The 17,302-nt window shown below is 36.9% G+C and overlaps 1 protein-coding gene across 1 annotated transcript in view; it reads left to right on the forward strand.

Annotated features, from left to right (window-relative positions):
• Window positions 1–17,302, forward strand: part of LOC111230691 (V-set and transmembrane domain-containing protein 2-like protein) — a 68,890-nt gene that overhangs the window by 47,451 nt on the left and 4,137 nt on the right. Inside the window, exons 2-3 of the mRNA XM_022757505.1 lie at window positions 16,327–16,496; window positions 17,081–17,125. Of these exons, the coding sequence (XP_022613226.1) occupies window positions 16,327–16,496; window positions 17,081–17,125 (215 nt within the window). The remainder of the gene's footprint in view (window positions 1–16,326; window positions 16,497–17,080; window positions 17,126–17,302) is intronic.

A 17,302-nucleotide genomic window follows, 5' to 3' on the forward strand; every position in this document is an offset into this window, starting at 1 on the left:
GAGGCGGTTCAGCTTAGAGTAGCATAACAACAATCCAGCCCAGCTCTGTGCAAAGTTTAAAGGAAAATAATCAGAACTCTGAACCACAACATAACTGTGCTATATCTTGTTTGTGGTTCCTACTCTGTACAAAAAAACACACGTATACCCAATATACATATTGGTTTCAGTTGCCAGGATGATTTTTTATTGCACTTTTCTTTCATCTGTTTTTTCGTCACGCTGAGGTTGCCCAGGCAAACCAACGGGAACTCAAATCAGTGCTTTACAGCCAAGGAAAACTGTTTTCACACACAAACCTTCTCCTGTAAATCACAACTTGTTTTTGTCTTTGTTCAAGGTTAAACAATTGAGACTATACATCGTGTGTAGATTTTGAGCTTTCAGGGCTGGTAGGTTTCTCTTGGAGAGAGCCAGAATAGCTGTTATTGCCTGTTTCAGTCTGCTATGCTAAGCTAAGCTAAAGCTAAACCATCATCCTTGCTCCAGCTAAATATTTGCTTTACTTCTTTGGCTAAATCTGACACACTGACATTCACTCAATGTGTCAGATTTTAGCAAAAGGCTCCCATTTTTACTTCCAAGTCCTCGGAGGCAGCCTTTGATGTTTGAACATTGAAAGAAAACAAACAGACAAGACAAAAAGGCAGACAAAAACACCATCAGAGCACAGACTGTTACACATCAGACTTGGTATCAATCTTATTCATCTTTACTCTCAGCAAAAAAGGAAAATAAGCATATATTTCCCAAAAATGTTAAACTAATGCTTCTAATCTTCCCCTGTATGTAAGTCAGTCATCCTGGTTCAGAAATCATAAGATTAAGGTTTTCGTGTTTTCTAAAAGGGAAAATAATACACTATATGAAGTTAGCATACTGTAGCATGAAGTTGATGCAAAGAAAGAATGAAAGCCTCTGTGTGTCGATGCTGAATTCACGCATTGTAGCCTGATCCTACACTCCTCCACAGCTAGCGCCCCTCCTCCCAACCATCACCTCAAACAACACCAACTCTGACAAAGGTGCTGTTTAACAAATTCTATTTTGTTGGCCTTGAAGCATGAACGCGCTACCTACATCTCAGAAGGCAAAGCTTCAAGAAGTGTCAGGGAGAACTCTCCCAAGCTCTGGGGCACAATCATGACGACGTGACGCATCGAGATCATAAATACGACTCCATTTAATCACACACCTTCCTCCCCTGTGACGCCCAGCAGACATTGGAATTGTGTGTCATGTGTGCTTGAACCCCCGCATGTGATGACTGTGACTGTCATAGGAAAAAGCCTTAACCAACCTTCTCGCTAGCACTGTGTCGGCTTTGTGTTCCGGCACATGTAGTGAATGCTTTTGCCATGTTTTCGTTTGACGTTATAATGGATGTGGGCAAACATCCCATTATGTACCGAAAGCTAATAATGATCTTTCCAGCTTGTACAGCCTGCATTTGCTCGAGCTCACCCACACAAACAAACAACACACACACACATTAAAGACTCACACTCAGGTCAAACCCAAACACAGCATGGTGCTTTCATTACAAGCGAATCGCAGGAAGCTAGCCTGGTGGGGAAAGAAGAGAGCTTCATGTTTTTTATGTTTTGTTTTTTTCGTGTTTGTCTCTTACACACACAAATACCAATGTATCTCGTAACATATTGTAACAGTAAAACTTCTTTAGATATCTAATATCTTCATACTTTATATTTACAGTAGGTTTGTCTGCTCATTTTCTGTAATTGTGAAGTCCGGTGGAGGAAGATTCAAGCAGGAGGAATTAGGCGTGGTGTGGAGACTACATGTGCAGTACTTCCTACTTCAACTCACTTCTCAGTTAATTAAGGACAGAGTCCAATTTTTTGATCCACTACTATTGTTTGTGCTTCCTCAGTAAACGGCCCTCCCCTGCTTATTGTGGAAACGCCTGGTGGATACCAGTAGGAGATATAAAAAGTTCTGCTGACTTCCCAGCCCCCCCCCGCCCCCCCCTCTCTTTATTAGTTATGGGATTGGGTGTTGCAGTCATTTAAAGATGCAGGTGATGCAAGCCATGCAAGACTTCTTGGTATTACGAAGCGTTTTATGAGAATACTGACATATGATGCACTTCTGCCCCCCCCCCCCCCCCCCAAGTGGGACACTTAACCACCCCCCGGAGTGCCAGCGCTGTTGCTCTTTGGCTGACAAATGTTGATTACTAACAAAACGCATCACGGATGAGTGAAAATGTCTGCACATGTCATCTATTCTTCTCGCTGCACCGAGAGCTTCGCTGAGCGAGAATCAGATCCTTGTGTTTGTACACACAGCATGTAGTGCAACGTCTTGCAGATGATTTCCAAGAACAAGACATTTAAAATGTTAATCATGAGGTTTATGTGGTTCATTTCATCATATAAATACCAAGGCAAAACATAAGGCTTCTCTCGAAACAATGGAAGCCAGATAGATGTAAACTCACACTATCTTTGTGGCATCCTTCGGCAACTCCTCCTCAGGAGCCACCTAGGAAACAAACAAAAGCAACAGGAGAATTAAATTTTAATCCTTTTAGACATTCATGTATTTCCTTACTCGATTGCTGTTTATTTTTCTATTTGAGATCTAATTACATTTCGTATGATTTTTCAGATGACATTTGAATTCAAATAACTGATTAAAGGTCCCCTATAGTGCATCGATCACCCAGCTCTCATCTCTACACCAGGAGCCAGACATTTGTAAACACATTTGGGAGGCTTATGAAGATGTTTCTGAATTTGTTGTGTTGTGTGTATTTGCATGTGTCTTTCTTAATTGCAGTTGCTGTTGAGCTCTCGTGCCAATGTAAAATGGTGGCAAGGGTAAAGGAACACAAGGGTCAGATGGCAGCTAATATTTATAATTGAAAATAAAAACAAAAGTCGACATAGTAATCCCTCACTGCCACCAGGCAGCAGTTATGACTCCACAGCTTGGTAAATAGTTTAACTAACAAAAAAGGGACGTCCGTCGGTTAAACTGGCGACAACTAACAGTTAAGTCTGATAATTTCATTATTCACCCTTTATTTCCTTGCCTATCACAAAAGACCGTACATATTCTTTTAAGCAAAGACCTGTTATGAACTCTACTTCATTGGTCGTCCGGCTGCTGTCCGTCCAAGTCAGATGGTTCCTGACTGTCACCACCACTGGATCCTGCCAAGTGAAATCCACAGGGCGTTCCTCGCCCCTCTGAAGGAGCAGGCCATCCTCACATCCTGACCCTCTGTGGAGCGGTCATATCGTGAGGCACCTCTAGTGAACATTGGCTTCAAAGCACATCAAGGAGACATCGATTAATAATTAAAAGGCCTTTTCACTTGATGAACTTCAGTGCATGTTAGAAAAGAAAAAGTCTAAAGATTGAGGTGGCCACATAAAGATTTTTTAAAATAAAACCAATATCAGCTTTTGACAAAAGTTTTCACAAAAATTCAGTATGAAATTCATTGTTTGTCCCAAACAAATTTTGACTTTCATAAGGATGGGAAACACCACTCTGAGGCAACCATCATAGATCAAAGGCTATTTATGCCAGCTTCAGAGAATTTTACATGTGACCAACAGAAATAGTTTAGCAGCTCCTTACACAACAAAATACAGACAGACTGCCTCATGAACACTAAAAGTGTTGCCTGCCGTGGCTTAAACCTGCAGTAGAAACACAATTCAATGATAAAAGATCAAGTAATGTATCATCTCATCTAACAAACCGTTAATAAATAACTTTTCACACAAAAACCTCTAATTTACTTCAGCAGTGACGTGATTACTATCATACAGATCTACAGTTCGTGATAATTGTACTGAATATTCACTGACAACCACAATCCTTCACGCAGCTCTAACGCTGTGCTTCTACATTCAATCACCAGAGGAAAACAAAGGTTGGCTCTTCTACCGGTTGGATTTCATAGGTGCGAGAATGTCACATAATTTGCTTGTCCTGATGCGTGAGAATTGATTGAAAGGATCAGCAAGAGTTTACTTGCAAAAAAAAAGTCAGGGATTTGAGGCAAAGTTTAAAATTTAAAAGTAAATGAATGTAAAAAAAAAAAAGTGTGTAGACTAATTCATTAACTGAGGAGGAGATATATTAGGTTCCTACAATTATATATTAATTAAAATTAAACACAATGCACAGAACATTATATGCAGGAAGTTGTTGAAAGGAGGTGCTGTTTTACTCCCACTTTTTAGTTTTTAGCTAGCTCGAAAGATTTTATAGGAATTTTTATCTCGATCTAGAATTGAAATTTGTCGATGACGGAACATCAGTTGCATTTTTAAAGAGCGGAAAAGTTACATTTACTGGAATATTTTACCTGGAAATTAAAAAATAACACCTGTTACATAGAGAATACAATGTACAAATTTGCAATGTTTCGTCGACACAGGGGTCTGGTAAATTAACATCACCGTGCACTTTAAACCAATGAAAAATAGAAGGTTAAATAATGAAACACGGGATGAAACTTCTTCATTTGTTCAGTTACCACAAACTGGACATTGCTTGTTCATCACAGGTTCTTTACTTTAATGGAGAATACATGAATTATTTTAGCCTACCACTTAATCTTGCTCCACTATTTGTTACCTGTATAGTATGCTTTGGTAGAACTTGCACTGTGAAATTTCCTGCACTTATAAAAACATATCTCACAGCGGACTCCGTTTTAACACTTGCGCCAGTAAGTGATGAGGTCGGAAAAACTTGGACTTAACATAGTTGACGAGGCAGCATCCACACACAACATCTCACGTCTCATGTAGAGGAGGAGGCTCAGCTTGAGCTCCTGGACTTCATTGTCTTTACAGCGATCCAGTGTCGATCAACTGGACACATCTGAGTCGACAATTTGCGTGCCATACTATACTGGCCGACAGTGGAATGAGTCGTCAGGCTAGGATAAAGCTCAACGGGATGGTTAAATGTCAGATAATCTTTTTGTGAGAGGGCCTACGTCTATAACAAATCGGCATTACAGTACCACTGAGTACACAGAATTATTTTTTTGGAATTCCCTAATATTGGCAAACTGGTCGAGTGAGCCCTGTGGGAACACAATCCTCTTCAACTTGAAAAACTCTCTACTCCCTTTTTCCTTTTCATACTCTTCCTGCCACATAACAGGCAGCTTTTCATTCATCCACATCAAACCCACAGACTACCACAACTGAAAGTGAGCTGTTTCTCTTGACTAGGAGGCTTGGCAGGGTCGCCTTTCATAGTAGAAGACAGGCTTTTTAGGAATGAGCACTGCAATCATTTTTTCACACATGAAGGGGACAGTGTGAACTAGCTAAACAATAGATCAATTACAGAATGATTGGTTTCCCGTTATCTTTGTGGCGATAATGAAAGTTTGATCTTTGCCCAAAATAGTGGTTTTTAAAAAAAACAAAAAAAAAAATTCCTTACTTCAAGCGTCCACATTTCTGGTTCTTTCCTCCCTCTGGAGATTTAAAGCTTTCAAATACTATTCTCACACGTCGTCCATCAGCATTCACCAAATGACCCCGAGCCTCAAAGCCTTTTGGAGCAGCACCAAAGAAGAGATGTTTTGGTTGAAAGACCCTCGCAGAAAGCTATAAGTTAGACCTTAGTCAGATTTATGTTTTCGACAAAGCTCACTGGACAACTTTTCTATGACTTCACGTGGCTAACCTAGAACTCATCTAACAGCACTGCTGCATGGCCGGTTGCAACACTGGATGCGACACAATCCAGCCACCCTTGAGCTACTGGTCATACCCAGACCAAACATGGGCCTAGTAGACAAACACTCATAGAGCGAGTATTAAATTTAAGGCGTAAAGGTAGTGATCTTTATTACGCCCTGACAAAATTTTCTTATCACCACTTCTTGTCGACCCAAACTACTGCGCTGCTTTCCTCAATTTTGCCTTCAAATCCTTTAATCATCATTACAACCTAAAATGTCCATTATAAAACTAAAATTGACAACTCTAATTCCACCTTTCAGCTCTCCTCACTCCAAAGTCACTTTCATCCATCCACACCACCCCCGCCCACCCCACCCCCACCCCCCCCTCCATCGACTCTCTTACACAGATCGCCCGCATCGCCACCCCCCCCCCCCCCCCCCCCCCCCCCCCTTCGCGGCGCGCGCGCTCCTTCCCTTCAGCCCCACCCCCCATCCCTACCCACCTAGCTCACCCTTCCGCCCCTTCCTCCACCCTCCTCGTCCACCCGCGCCCTCCTCTCAGCACGCCAAACACACAAACTCACCCCACGCCGAACCAGAATCCCAGCTACACCCACCCAACAGATCTTAATTGCAAAAGCCACCAGTCTTCACATTTACCTGGCTCTCCATAAACCCACTCATGAAAAAAAAGACTAACATTCGTCTACACATAGTGTGAATTGCACAATACTCTTCCTATGTTTTCCACTTATGGAATTCCCCATCAAACCAACTAGACTCAGGTTGCGTATTCTCCCTCTTGGGAAAATCTGTGTTACAGCATGAGGAGTTTGCTCCATCACATAGGTTCCTCTGGTTCGTCGTAATTAAAACTGCTAATTATTAATTGTACTGCTTGTAACCTTCCTGGAGCCTTTTCCCCGACAGAAAATTAGACACTTGAGAGGTTTGTCCTGTGTGTTTATTAACTTCTCCTTGAGCATGATTTATCAATAAAGTCAACGACTTTAGCACCAATTATCTAAACTTCCTTCAGTGCCCCCGCCTCATACATATTGCTCTACGCTTATTCAGTTCAATTAAGAACGAGTCAAACCTGCTGCCCAGACTTTAGTGCGAATTTCCATATCTGGGCTCACTAGACCATTAACCTCAGCATCCCTGCTTCAACACAAGCTTCGATGGTGTGCTATGTAGTATCTGCTCTCTGTATTCACAACAGCGGCAGATGTGAGCCCGAGTAACATCCTCTTACTGCTACATTCAAATCTGAGAAATCTGCCTTGTAATTTTTCCGATTTGTGAACAACACCTGGAAAACACCGAGGCCGTCACTCGACCTCTGCGACATTACCCGGCACCAGCTACGGAGCACCGCTCACCGCACTACAATGCCCAACAGCTCACTCCTATCCTATTGTAGATAATATTTAAAGCTCGGGACATACAAAACTCCGATGCCTCATCAATACACACTTGACACCTGGTAAGATACAGATAGTCCAGCTCTGAAGTTGCTCTCAGCACATCAAACTAGCTCTTCTTCTCCTACTTCAGGCTGTCATACAAGCTCACAACCAAAATCCTATGCACATTTTTTCTGCCAGCCAACCTTCCATACTCTGCGACATGAGGAAAACAAGCCGTACGTCATACATCGTCCTCAGTCCATCTTAACTTCAACCTGCTCATGGACTTACCAATATATCATCGTTCATCTTCAAGCATAATTCAAAGCAGCAGCGCTAATCTGACTCACATGGGACCTGTCTCTCAGTCTGTCTCTGTGCACTTACCACATTCTCTTCCTAAACTACAATCACTTCCCACCAGAAGTGCGCAATCTAAGTAATCAATGGAAATATCAGTGGGGTTCACAGGGAGAACGCCAGCTACCAGCTGGCCCCTTCAGTGAGAACTGAAGTACTTACGAATCCTTTCACACGTACTATCGGCCTTGTTTTAAATTAAATGCCTGTTCTAAAACACCTCTAACTCCTCTCAGAACAAATGGTCGTTCAGGTTTGTCTCAAACACAGCTTATCTAATAATATAACCGATACTAATTCATATTTTGAGGAATGCCCATATCCAAACGTAACTTATACTGTATAATGTCGTTGACATACTTCCATACTAATGAACAATCTTCTGAGCTAACCACCTATGCATGTAAAAAGTTCATGAAACCTACGGTACTTTAAATATTAACCATTATATCGTAAATACATATGAAACCTGCTCAGAATGCTTCCAATCGTGTCCTATATCATATACTAAACAACACATAAACCAAAACGTCTAAAAACCAAGTGTCCATAGCACCACATAAGAATATGCGCATACTAAGTATGAACCAACACGATCCATAGTATAGAACAGGCGGCCAGAATAACGACACCAAATATTTACTAAAAATTTAACAAAACAGAAAAACATCATAGTATGCAAGTTAGCATAACAATGTCAGAACAGTCATATTATAGTAGTGTCATAAACCAGAACGTCAAAAAAGATGTTCATAATTGATCTAGGTAAGCGCACAAAACATCATCAGTAGTCTTTTGCTTCAAGATATTATAAATGTGCATCGGATCGTTAATAAGCATAAAATGACATATCTATGTAAGGAATAAAACTGGTCACCAAACAAGTTACATTTACGTTATAATAACGGCATAAAACGACATTAGTTTAATAAGGCATACTAACCGACATAAACATCACTAGCTCATACTAAGCGACCTAAAAAATGTCCAAAACAAACATCACAGTATGCGTACAACATAAAGAATGTGCAACAAACACGTTACATAGTATGGTCATTCGCACCAAACAACATCATAATGCTATTGAGCATACAAGTGTCATCAGTATAGTAAGTTATAGAAACATCAAAAGCGTGATAGTTAGTATGGTAATAAAATTACAAAAACCAGTTAGTGTATAATCTATAGCATAAAAATGTTGAATAAATGTCATAGTATAGTATGGCATAAGAATGTAAAGAAAACGTACCTACATATTTATAGTAAGAGATAAAATGTCGAAAAAATTGATAATATGCTATGGACAAACCACGTCAAAAGCTGTCACAGTACAGGTATGGCATGAAAACGTCAAAAATGTTTATAGTATAGCAAGGAAAAAAAATCCTACATTTTCATACGTATTATGGCATAAAAATGTCGAAAAACGTCATAGTATAGTAATGCGCATCAAATTATTGAAAAATTCATAGTGTTATAGTGGATTGACATATCCTAGTATAGTTATCGGTATAAAAATATACAAAAAACATCATAGTATAGATCTATAGGCATAAAATTGTCAAAAAAGGTCATAGTTACGTATGGATTCAAACGTAATAGTATAGTATGGGTATAAAAATGTGAAAATACTTCATGAGTATGTAACGGCACAAAAAAAAATAATGCCGTCAAAAAAAAACACTCATAGTATAGTATGGCATAAAATTATGAAAAAAATTCATAGTACTTTATGGATTGTAATGTCATATAATATTATGATATAAAAATGTCGAAAAACGTCATAGTATAGTAAGGCATAAAAATGTCAAAAAACACGTCATAGTATAGTATGGCATAAAATGTATGAAAAAAATCATAATATGTAGTATGGCTTGAAATGGCATAGTACAGTATGGTTTATGAAAATATAAAAAAATGTCATACGGTATACATATTGCATAAAAATGTAAAAAAACGTCATAGTATAGTATGGCAATAAAAGTGTCAGAAAATATCAAATTAAAGTATGGCATAGAAAATGATCAAAAAAATTCATAGTATTGTGTGGATTGAAATGTCATAGTATAGTATGGTATAATGAAATATAAAAAAAACGTCATTGTATAGTATATCAATTAAAAATTGTCAAAAAAACGTCACAGTATAGTATGGCATAAACAGACTTGTCAAAAAAAGTCATAGTATTGTAGTGCATAAAATTGTCAAAAAAACATCATAGTATTGTATGGATTGAAATTGTCATAGTAATAGCATTGCATGAAAATATGAAAAAATGTCATAGTATAGTATTGCATAAAAATGTAAAAAAAACAATCATAGTATAGTATGCATAAAAATGTGGAAAACATCATCAGAATATAGTATGGCATAAAAATGTGAAAAAACATCATAGCTATCAAGTATGGCATAAAAATTATGAAAAAAAATTCATAATATTGTGTGGATTGAACATGTCATAAGCTATAGTATGGTATATAAAAATATATAAAGAAAAAGGTCATTTGTATATAGTATACTCATAAAAGTAAAAATAAATCGGTCCACATCATATAGGATATAGCATACAAAATTGTCAAATAAAAGTTCATGCGCTATAGTATGGATTCACACGACTAATAGTAGTATAGCTATCGGTATCAGAAAATCGTCCGAAAACGTCTTACATAAGTATGTAGGTTACGGCATAAAAAATGCTCAAAAAAACATCAATAGTTAGGTATGCTAATTATGCACAGCCAAAGCACCATCATAGTTAACAAATTATAGATGGAATGAAATTCATAGTAATTTTATGGATTGAAATGTCATTTCAGTATAATTATGTTGTTTTTTTTGACATTTTTATGCGCTAGTACTATTATACCTTATTGAGTTGGAATTTTCACCTTATACACCCCAATTACCTATACTTATTTACGTATGAATCTCAGAACTCTATACTATGACTTTTATTTCGCACAATTTTATTGCTACATTACCTACTACTATGACGTGTTTTTTCTCTTTCAACACTCTTTTATCGTTGACTCCTTACCTATACCACTGACCTTTTTTTATATATCATAACACTCATACCCAACCCTTACCTATGACCATCTTCAATCCACACCAATATTATCGAATTTTTTATCATAATCTTATGGCCCATACAAGCTTCTCATAATACTATTGCATGTTTTTCCCACATTTTATGGCGATACGTTTACTAATGATTGTTTTTCCACATTTTGTATGCCAATACGTCATCTACTATTGATGTTTTTTTTTACATTTCTTATGCAATACTATACTATGACATTTTGTTTCATCATTTTAGTTTGTCCATGTATACTATGACATTTCAATCCATACAATTACTATTAGGTTTTTTTTTTTGACAATTTTTACTGCCATACCAATACTTATGACTTTTTTGACAATTTACTGCAACATACTATTACTGTGACGTTTTTGTGCACATTTTTTATGACACTATACTTTATACCAATGCACGTGTTTTTTCTTTTTTTATATTTTTATACCATACTATACTATGACATTTCAATCCACACAATACTATGAATTTTTTTGATCATTTTATGCCATACTTTAATTTGATATTTTCTGACACTTTTATGCCATACTATACTATGACGTTTTTTTTACATTTTTATGCAATATTATACTATGACATTTTTTTATATTTTCATACCATACTGTACTATGCCATTTCAAGCCATACAATATTATGAATTTTTTTCATAATTTTATGCCATACTATACTATGACGTTTTTTTGACATTTTTATGCCTTACTATACTATGACGTTTTTCGACATTTTTATATCATAATATACTATGACATTTCAATCCATAAAGTACTATGAATTTTTTTCATAATTTTATGCCATACTATACTATGATGTTTTTTTTTGACATTTTTATGCCTTACTATACTATGAAGTTTTTCGATATTTTTATACCATACTATACTATTACGTTTGAATCCATACTATACTATGACTTTTTTTGACAATTTTATGCTATACTATACTATGATGTTTTTTTATATTTTTATACGATACTATACTAGGATATGTCAATCCATATAACACTATGAATTTTTTCAATAATTATATGGCATACTATACTATGACGTTTTTCGACATTTTTATGCCATACTACAGTATGAAATTTTTTTTCCTTGCTATACTATAACATTTTTTGACGTTTTCATGCCATACTGTACTATGACAGCTTTTGACGTGGTTGTGCCATAGCATATTATCAATTTTTTTTAACATTTTTATGTCTTACTATAATATGATGTTTTTTTACATTCTTATGCCATACTATACTATGACATTTATTCACATTTTTATGCTATAGTATACTAACTGGTTTTGTAATTTTATTATGCCATACTATACTATCACGCTTTTTGATGTTTCTATGACTTACTATACTATGACACTTTTATGCCTCAATACATTATGATGTTTTGTGCAATACCATACTATGACGTTTTTTGCACATTTTTATGTTGTACCATACTGTGATGTTGTTTGACATTTTTATGTCTTAGTATACTATGATGTTTTGTCGTGTTTATATGCCTTATTAAACTATGTCGTTTTATGCCTTATTATACTATGACGTTTTTTGACATTTTTATTCCTTACCATAATATGTCATTTTATGCTTATTACACCATGACATTTTTATTCTTGAAATACTATGATGTTTTGTGCCTTACTATAATATGACATTTTTTGACATTTTTATGACATACTATAATATGACTTTTCTGAACATTTTCATGCCTTAATATACTATGATGTTTTTTTTTTTAATTTTTATAATTTTTTTTGCCTTTCTATACTATGATGTTTCATACCTTAGTATATTGTGACATTTTTTGACGTTTTTATGTTTTATTATATTATGACAGCATTGAAATTCTACAGGTTTCATATGTAATTTTACATATATAGGTTATATTTTAATACATAGTATATGCTTTTACTGCATATGTACATAGATTTCATATATGGAAATTCAACACATTTACATATATTACTTTGGATATGGGCATTCCTCAAAATAAATTTATATCTTATATATTAATAAACTGTGTTGAGACCAAACCTACGACCTTTGGTTCTAGAGATACGTTTTGACAGCTTTAATTAATCAAGCCAGATACTGTAAGGATTGTAAGACTTCAGTTCACTGAGGCACTGTACTGCTTTCCCTGTGACCCCCCTGATTTTCATTGTATAATTCGCACTCTGGTGGAAGTGATTGTATTTAAGGAAGAAATGTTTAAGTGCAAGAGACAGACTGAGAGACAGGTCCCATGTGATCAGATTAGCACCTGCTGCTTTGATTTTGTTAGATGAACATGATATCCACTACATTATAATGGACTGCGATGATTCTCACCTTTTCCTCCTTCAAGTATGGGAAGTGCTGGGCCAGAAAAAAAATGTGCATGGATTTTGGGTTGTGAGCTTTGCAGCTAAGTGGGAAAAGACAGATTATGATTGCTGAGAGCAACTTCAGAGGCTCTATCTCTTACGCAGCAGTTTTTATGTCCCAGCTTTAAATATTATCTACAAGAGAGTGGCTGTGGGCATTGTTGCTGGCTCCGGCTGTGTAATGTCAAATCGATACCTGGTGTGTTTCAGGTTTCACAAATGAAAAATACAAGCAGATTTCCAGATCAATGTACAAGAGGGATGTATGACTCGAGGCTCACACTGCTCTTGTAATACAAGACAGATCTATAGCACACCATCACTGGTTGAACAGCTGAGGTTAATCTATGAGCCCAGATGGAAATCGGCACTAAGTTGGCACAGGTTTGACTCGTTCTTATTGACTGAATAAGCCAGACAAATCTATGAGCGGGGGCACAAAAGTTCAGAAATTTTAAAGTTTGCTTTTGAATAGCTCAGTAATTAAAAACACAGACAAACCTCTCAAGTGTCAATTTTCTGTCGGGGAAAAGCTCAGAGTTACAGAGCTACATTAATAATTAGATTTTAATTAAACGAACCAGGAGACCATGTGATGGAGCAAAACTCCTCATCTGTAACACAGGATTTTCCCAAGAGGGAAAACGCAACCTGATCTAGTTGTTTGATGGGGAATTCCCATAATGAGAAAAGGAAAATATTGTGACATTCACACTATTGAGAATGTAACTTTTTTTTCATGAGTGGTTTATGGAGCCAGTAAATGTGAAGAAGTGGCTTTTGCTAATTAATTCTTTGTGTACTGATCTCTTCCTGTAGTTGTTGTTGGCTCTAAAGCCGTGACAAGAGTGAGGGAAGGCAAATACTATGTAATTTACTAAGGAAACCATGGGATGCGGGCATCTTTAAAATCAGTGGTGTGGATGACTGAATGACTTTATGAATGACTGAAGGAATTATTTTCAATTAGTTTTTAATGACATTTTATTGTATGATATTAAAATTTACAAATTGAAACACAATTTGTCACAAAATGAAAAATGTTCAGCAATAAAACACACCTTTGCCTAATTTAATACTCTCTATAGTTTTGCTACTAGGGCCCATGTTGGTCTGGTATGACCAGTAGCTCAGGGTGGCTGATGTTCGCTCATGTTAGCAAACACCATGCAGATGCTGCTTAGTCAGTTCTAGTTAGCACTAAGTCATAAAAAGTTTCAGTGGCTTTGTGAAAACATAAATCTTAACTCAAGGTCTACTTATTAGCTTTCTGCTGAGCTTTCAACCACATCTCTTTCTGGTGCTCTCAAAAAAGCTTTGAGCTCTGGGTCATTTTGCTGAGGAAGACTGTGAGATATAGTTGAAAGCTTTAAATCTCCAGAGAGGAAAAAGCCAGAAAGTGGACCTTGAAGTAAGAATTTTTTTTTTTTTTTTTAAACCACTATTTGGTCAAAAATAAACTTTCATACTCACAAAATAAGGAAACCATCATTCTGTAATATCTACTTGTTTAGCTAAGTCACATAGTCTCCCTTCATGTGTGAAAAATGATTGGCAGTCTCATTCCTAAAAAGCTGTCTTCTACTATGAAAGGCTGACCTGCCAAGCTCCAGTCAAGAGAAACAGCTCACTTTCATTTGAGTCTGTGGTTTGATGTGGATGATGAAAAGCTGCCTGTTATGTGGCAGGAAGATATGAAAAGGAAAAGGGAGTAGAAGTTTTTCAAGTTAGAGGATTTGTTCCCACAGGGCTCACTCACCAGTTGCCAAATTTAGGGATTCCAAAAAAAAATTCTGTGTACTCATGGTACTGTAATGCGATTTGTATAACAGTAGGCCTCTCCACAAAAAGATTACTGACATTTACCATCCGGCTTGAGCCTTTCCAAGCCTGACGACTCTTCCACTGTCGGGCCAGTATAGTTGGCACAAATTGTCACTACAGATGTGTCCCAGTTCAGACACTGGATCCTGTAAAGACATGAAGTCCAGGAGCTCAAGCTGAGCCTCCTCCTCTAATGAGACGTGTAGATGTTGTGTGTGGATGCTCCTCGTCAACATGTTAAGTCCAAGTTTTCCGACTTCATCACTTACTGGCGAAGTGTAAACACCGCTGTGAGAATGTGTTTTATAATGCAGAAGTTCACAGTGCAAGTTCTACCAAAGCAACTTAACAGTAACAAATAGTGGAGCAGATTAATGGTAGGCTAAAATATATTCATGTATTCTCCATTAAAGTAAAGAACCTGTGATGAACAACATGTCCAGTTTTGTGGTAACTGAACAAATGATGAAGTTTCATCCCGTGTTTCATTATTTACACCTTCTATTTTTCATTGGTTTAAGTCAGGTGATGTATTTACCAGACCCTCTGTGTCGACGAACATTGCAAATTTGTACATTTATTCTCTATGTAACAAGTTATTTTTTTAAATTTCCAGGTAAAACTATGTCCAGTAAATGTAACTTTCCCTCTTTAAAAATGCAACTGATGGTTCGCATCGAACCAAATTTCAATTCAGATCGATTCAAAATTCCCTAAATTTTACTCTAAAAACTAAAAGTGGGAGTAAACAGCAACCTCCTTTCAACACTTCTGCTATATGTTCTGTGCATTGTGTTTAATATTTAATTAATATATAATTGTAGGACCTAATATATCTCCTCCTCAGTAATGAATTATCTACACACTTTTTTTTTTACTTCAATTTACTTTAATTTTACACTTTGCTCAAATCCCTGACTTTTTTTTTGCAAGTAAACTCTTTGCCTGATCGCTTTCATCATTCTCACCATCACAGACAGCAATAATGTGACACTGCATCTTGAAAATCCAACCGAGAAAGAGCTCACCTTTTTTTCTCTGTGATTGATAAACTCAGCGTTAGGGCTGCTGTAATATTGTTTCAGTGAATATTCAGTCATTACACACTGTCAGTCTGATTAATCACTCACTGCTGAAGTAAATTAAGGCTTTTGTGTAAAAATTATTTAACTGTTGTATGATACATTACTTGACTTATCATTGAATGTTTTCTACTGCAGTTTAAGCCCCAGCAACACTTTTAGTTCATGAGGCAGTCTGTCTTATTTTGTGTTAAGGAGCTGCTAAAACTATTTCTGTTGGTCCACATGTAAAATCCTCTGAAGCTGCATCATAGCCTTGATCTATGATGTTGCCTCAGAGGGTTTCCCTCCTTATGAAAAGTCAAATTGTTGGGACAAACAATGAATTTCAATACTGAATTTTTTGAAACTTTTCAAAGCTGATATTGGTTTATTTAAAAAACTTTATGTGGCCACCTCAAATCTTTAGACTTTTTCTTTTCTAACTGCACTGAAAGTCATCAAGTGAAAAGCCTTTTAATATTAATCGTGTCTCCTTCTGTGTCTTTGAAGCCATGTTCACAGAGGTGCCTCACGATATGACCGCCCACAGAGGTCAGGATGTGGAGATGGCCTGCTCCTTCAGAGGGGCGGGAACGCCCTCGTATTCACTGGAGATCCAGTGGTGGTACATCAGGAACCATCTGGACTGGACGGACAGACAGCCCTGGACGACCAATGAAGTAGGTTCATAACAGGTCTTTGGCTTAAAAGATATGTACGGTCTTTTGTGATAAGGCAAGGAAATAAAGGTGAATAATGAAATTATTACACTAACTGTTAGTTGTCCACAGTTAACCGACGGACTCCTTTGGTTAGTAAACTATTTACCATAGCTGTGGAGTAAACTGCTGCTGTGTGCAGTGAGGGATACTATTGACTTTTGTTTTTATTTCAATATAATATGTAGCTGCAGTCTGACCCTTGTGTTCCTTACCCTTCCACCAGTTATTACATTGGCACCGAGAGCTCAACACACTGCAACTTAAGAAAGACACATGCAAATACACACAACACAAACAAATTCAGAAAACATCTTCATAAGCTCCAAATGTTTACAATGTCTGGCTCCCTGGTGTAGAGATGCAGAGCTGGGTGATCGATGCACTATAGGGGACCTTTATCAGTTATTTGATTCAATGTCAATCTGAAAAATACGAATGTAATGCACTCAAATAGAAAAGATAAACAGCAATCATAAGAAATACAGAATGTCTAAAAGGATTAAGATTTAATTCTCCTGTTTGTCTTTTGTTTGTTTTCCTAGGTGGCTCCTGAGGAGGAGTTGCCGAAGGATGCCACAAAGATAAGTGTGAGTTAACATCTATCTGCTTCCATTGTTCGAGAGAAGCCTTATGTTTGCCTTGGTATTATATGATGAAATGAGACACAAAACCCTCATGATTACATTTAAATGTCTTGTTCTGGATCATCTGCAGACGTTGCACTCATGCTGTGTTACACACAAGGATCTGATTCTCGCTCAGCG

Source organism: Seriola dumerili, unplaced genomic scaffold (assembly GCF_002260705.1).
Source record: "Seriola dumerili isolate Sdu_G_001 unplaced genomic scaffold, Sdu_1.0 BDQW01000278.1, whole genome shotgun sequence".
Lineage (NCBI taxonomy): Eukaryota > Metazoa > Chordata > Actinopteri > Carangiformes > Carangidae > Seriola > Seriola dumerili.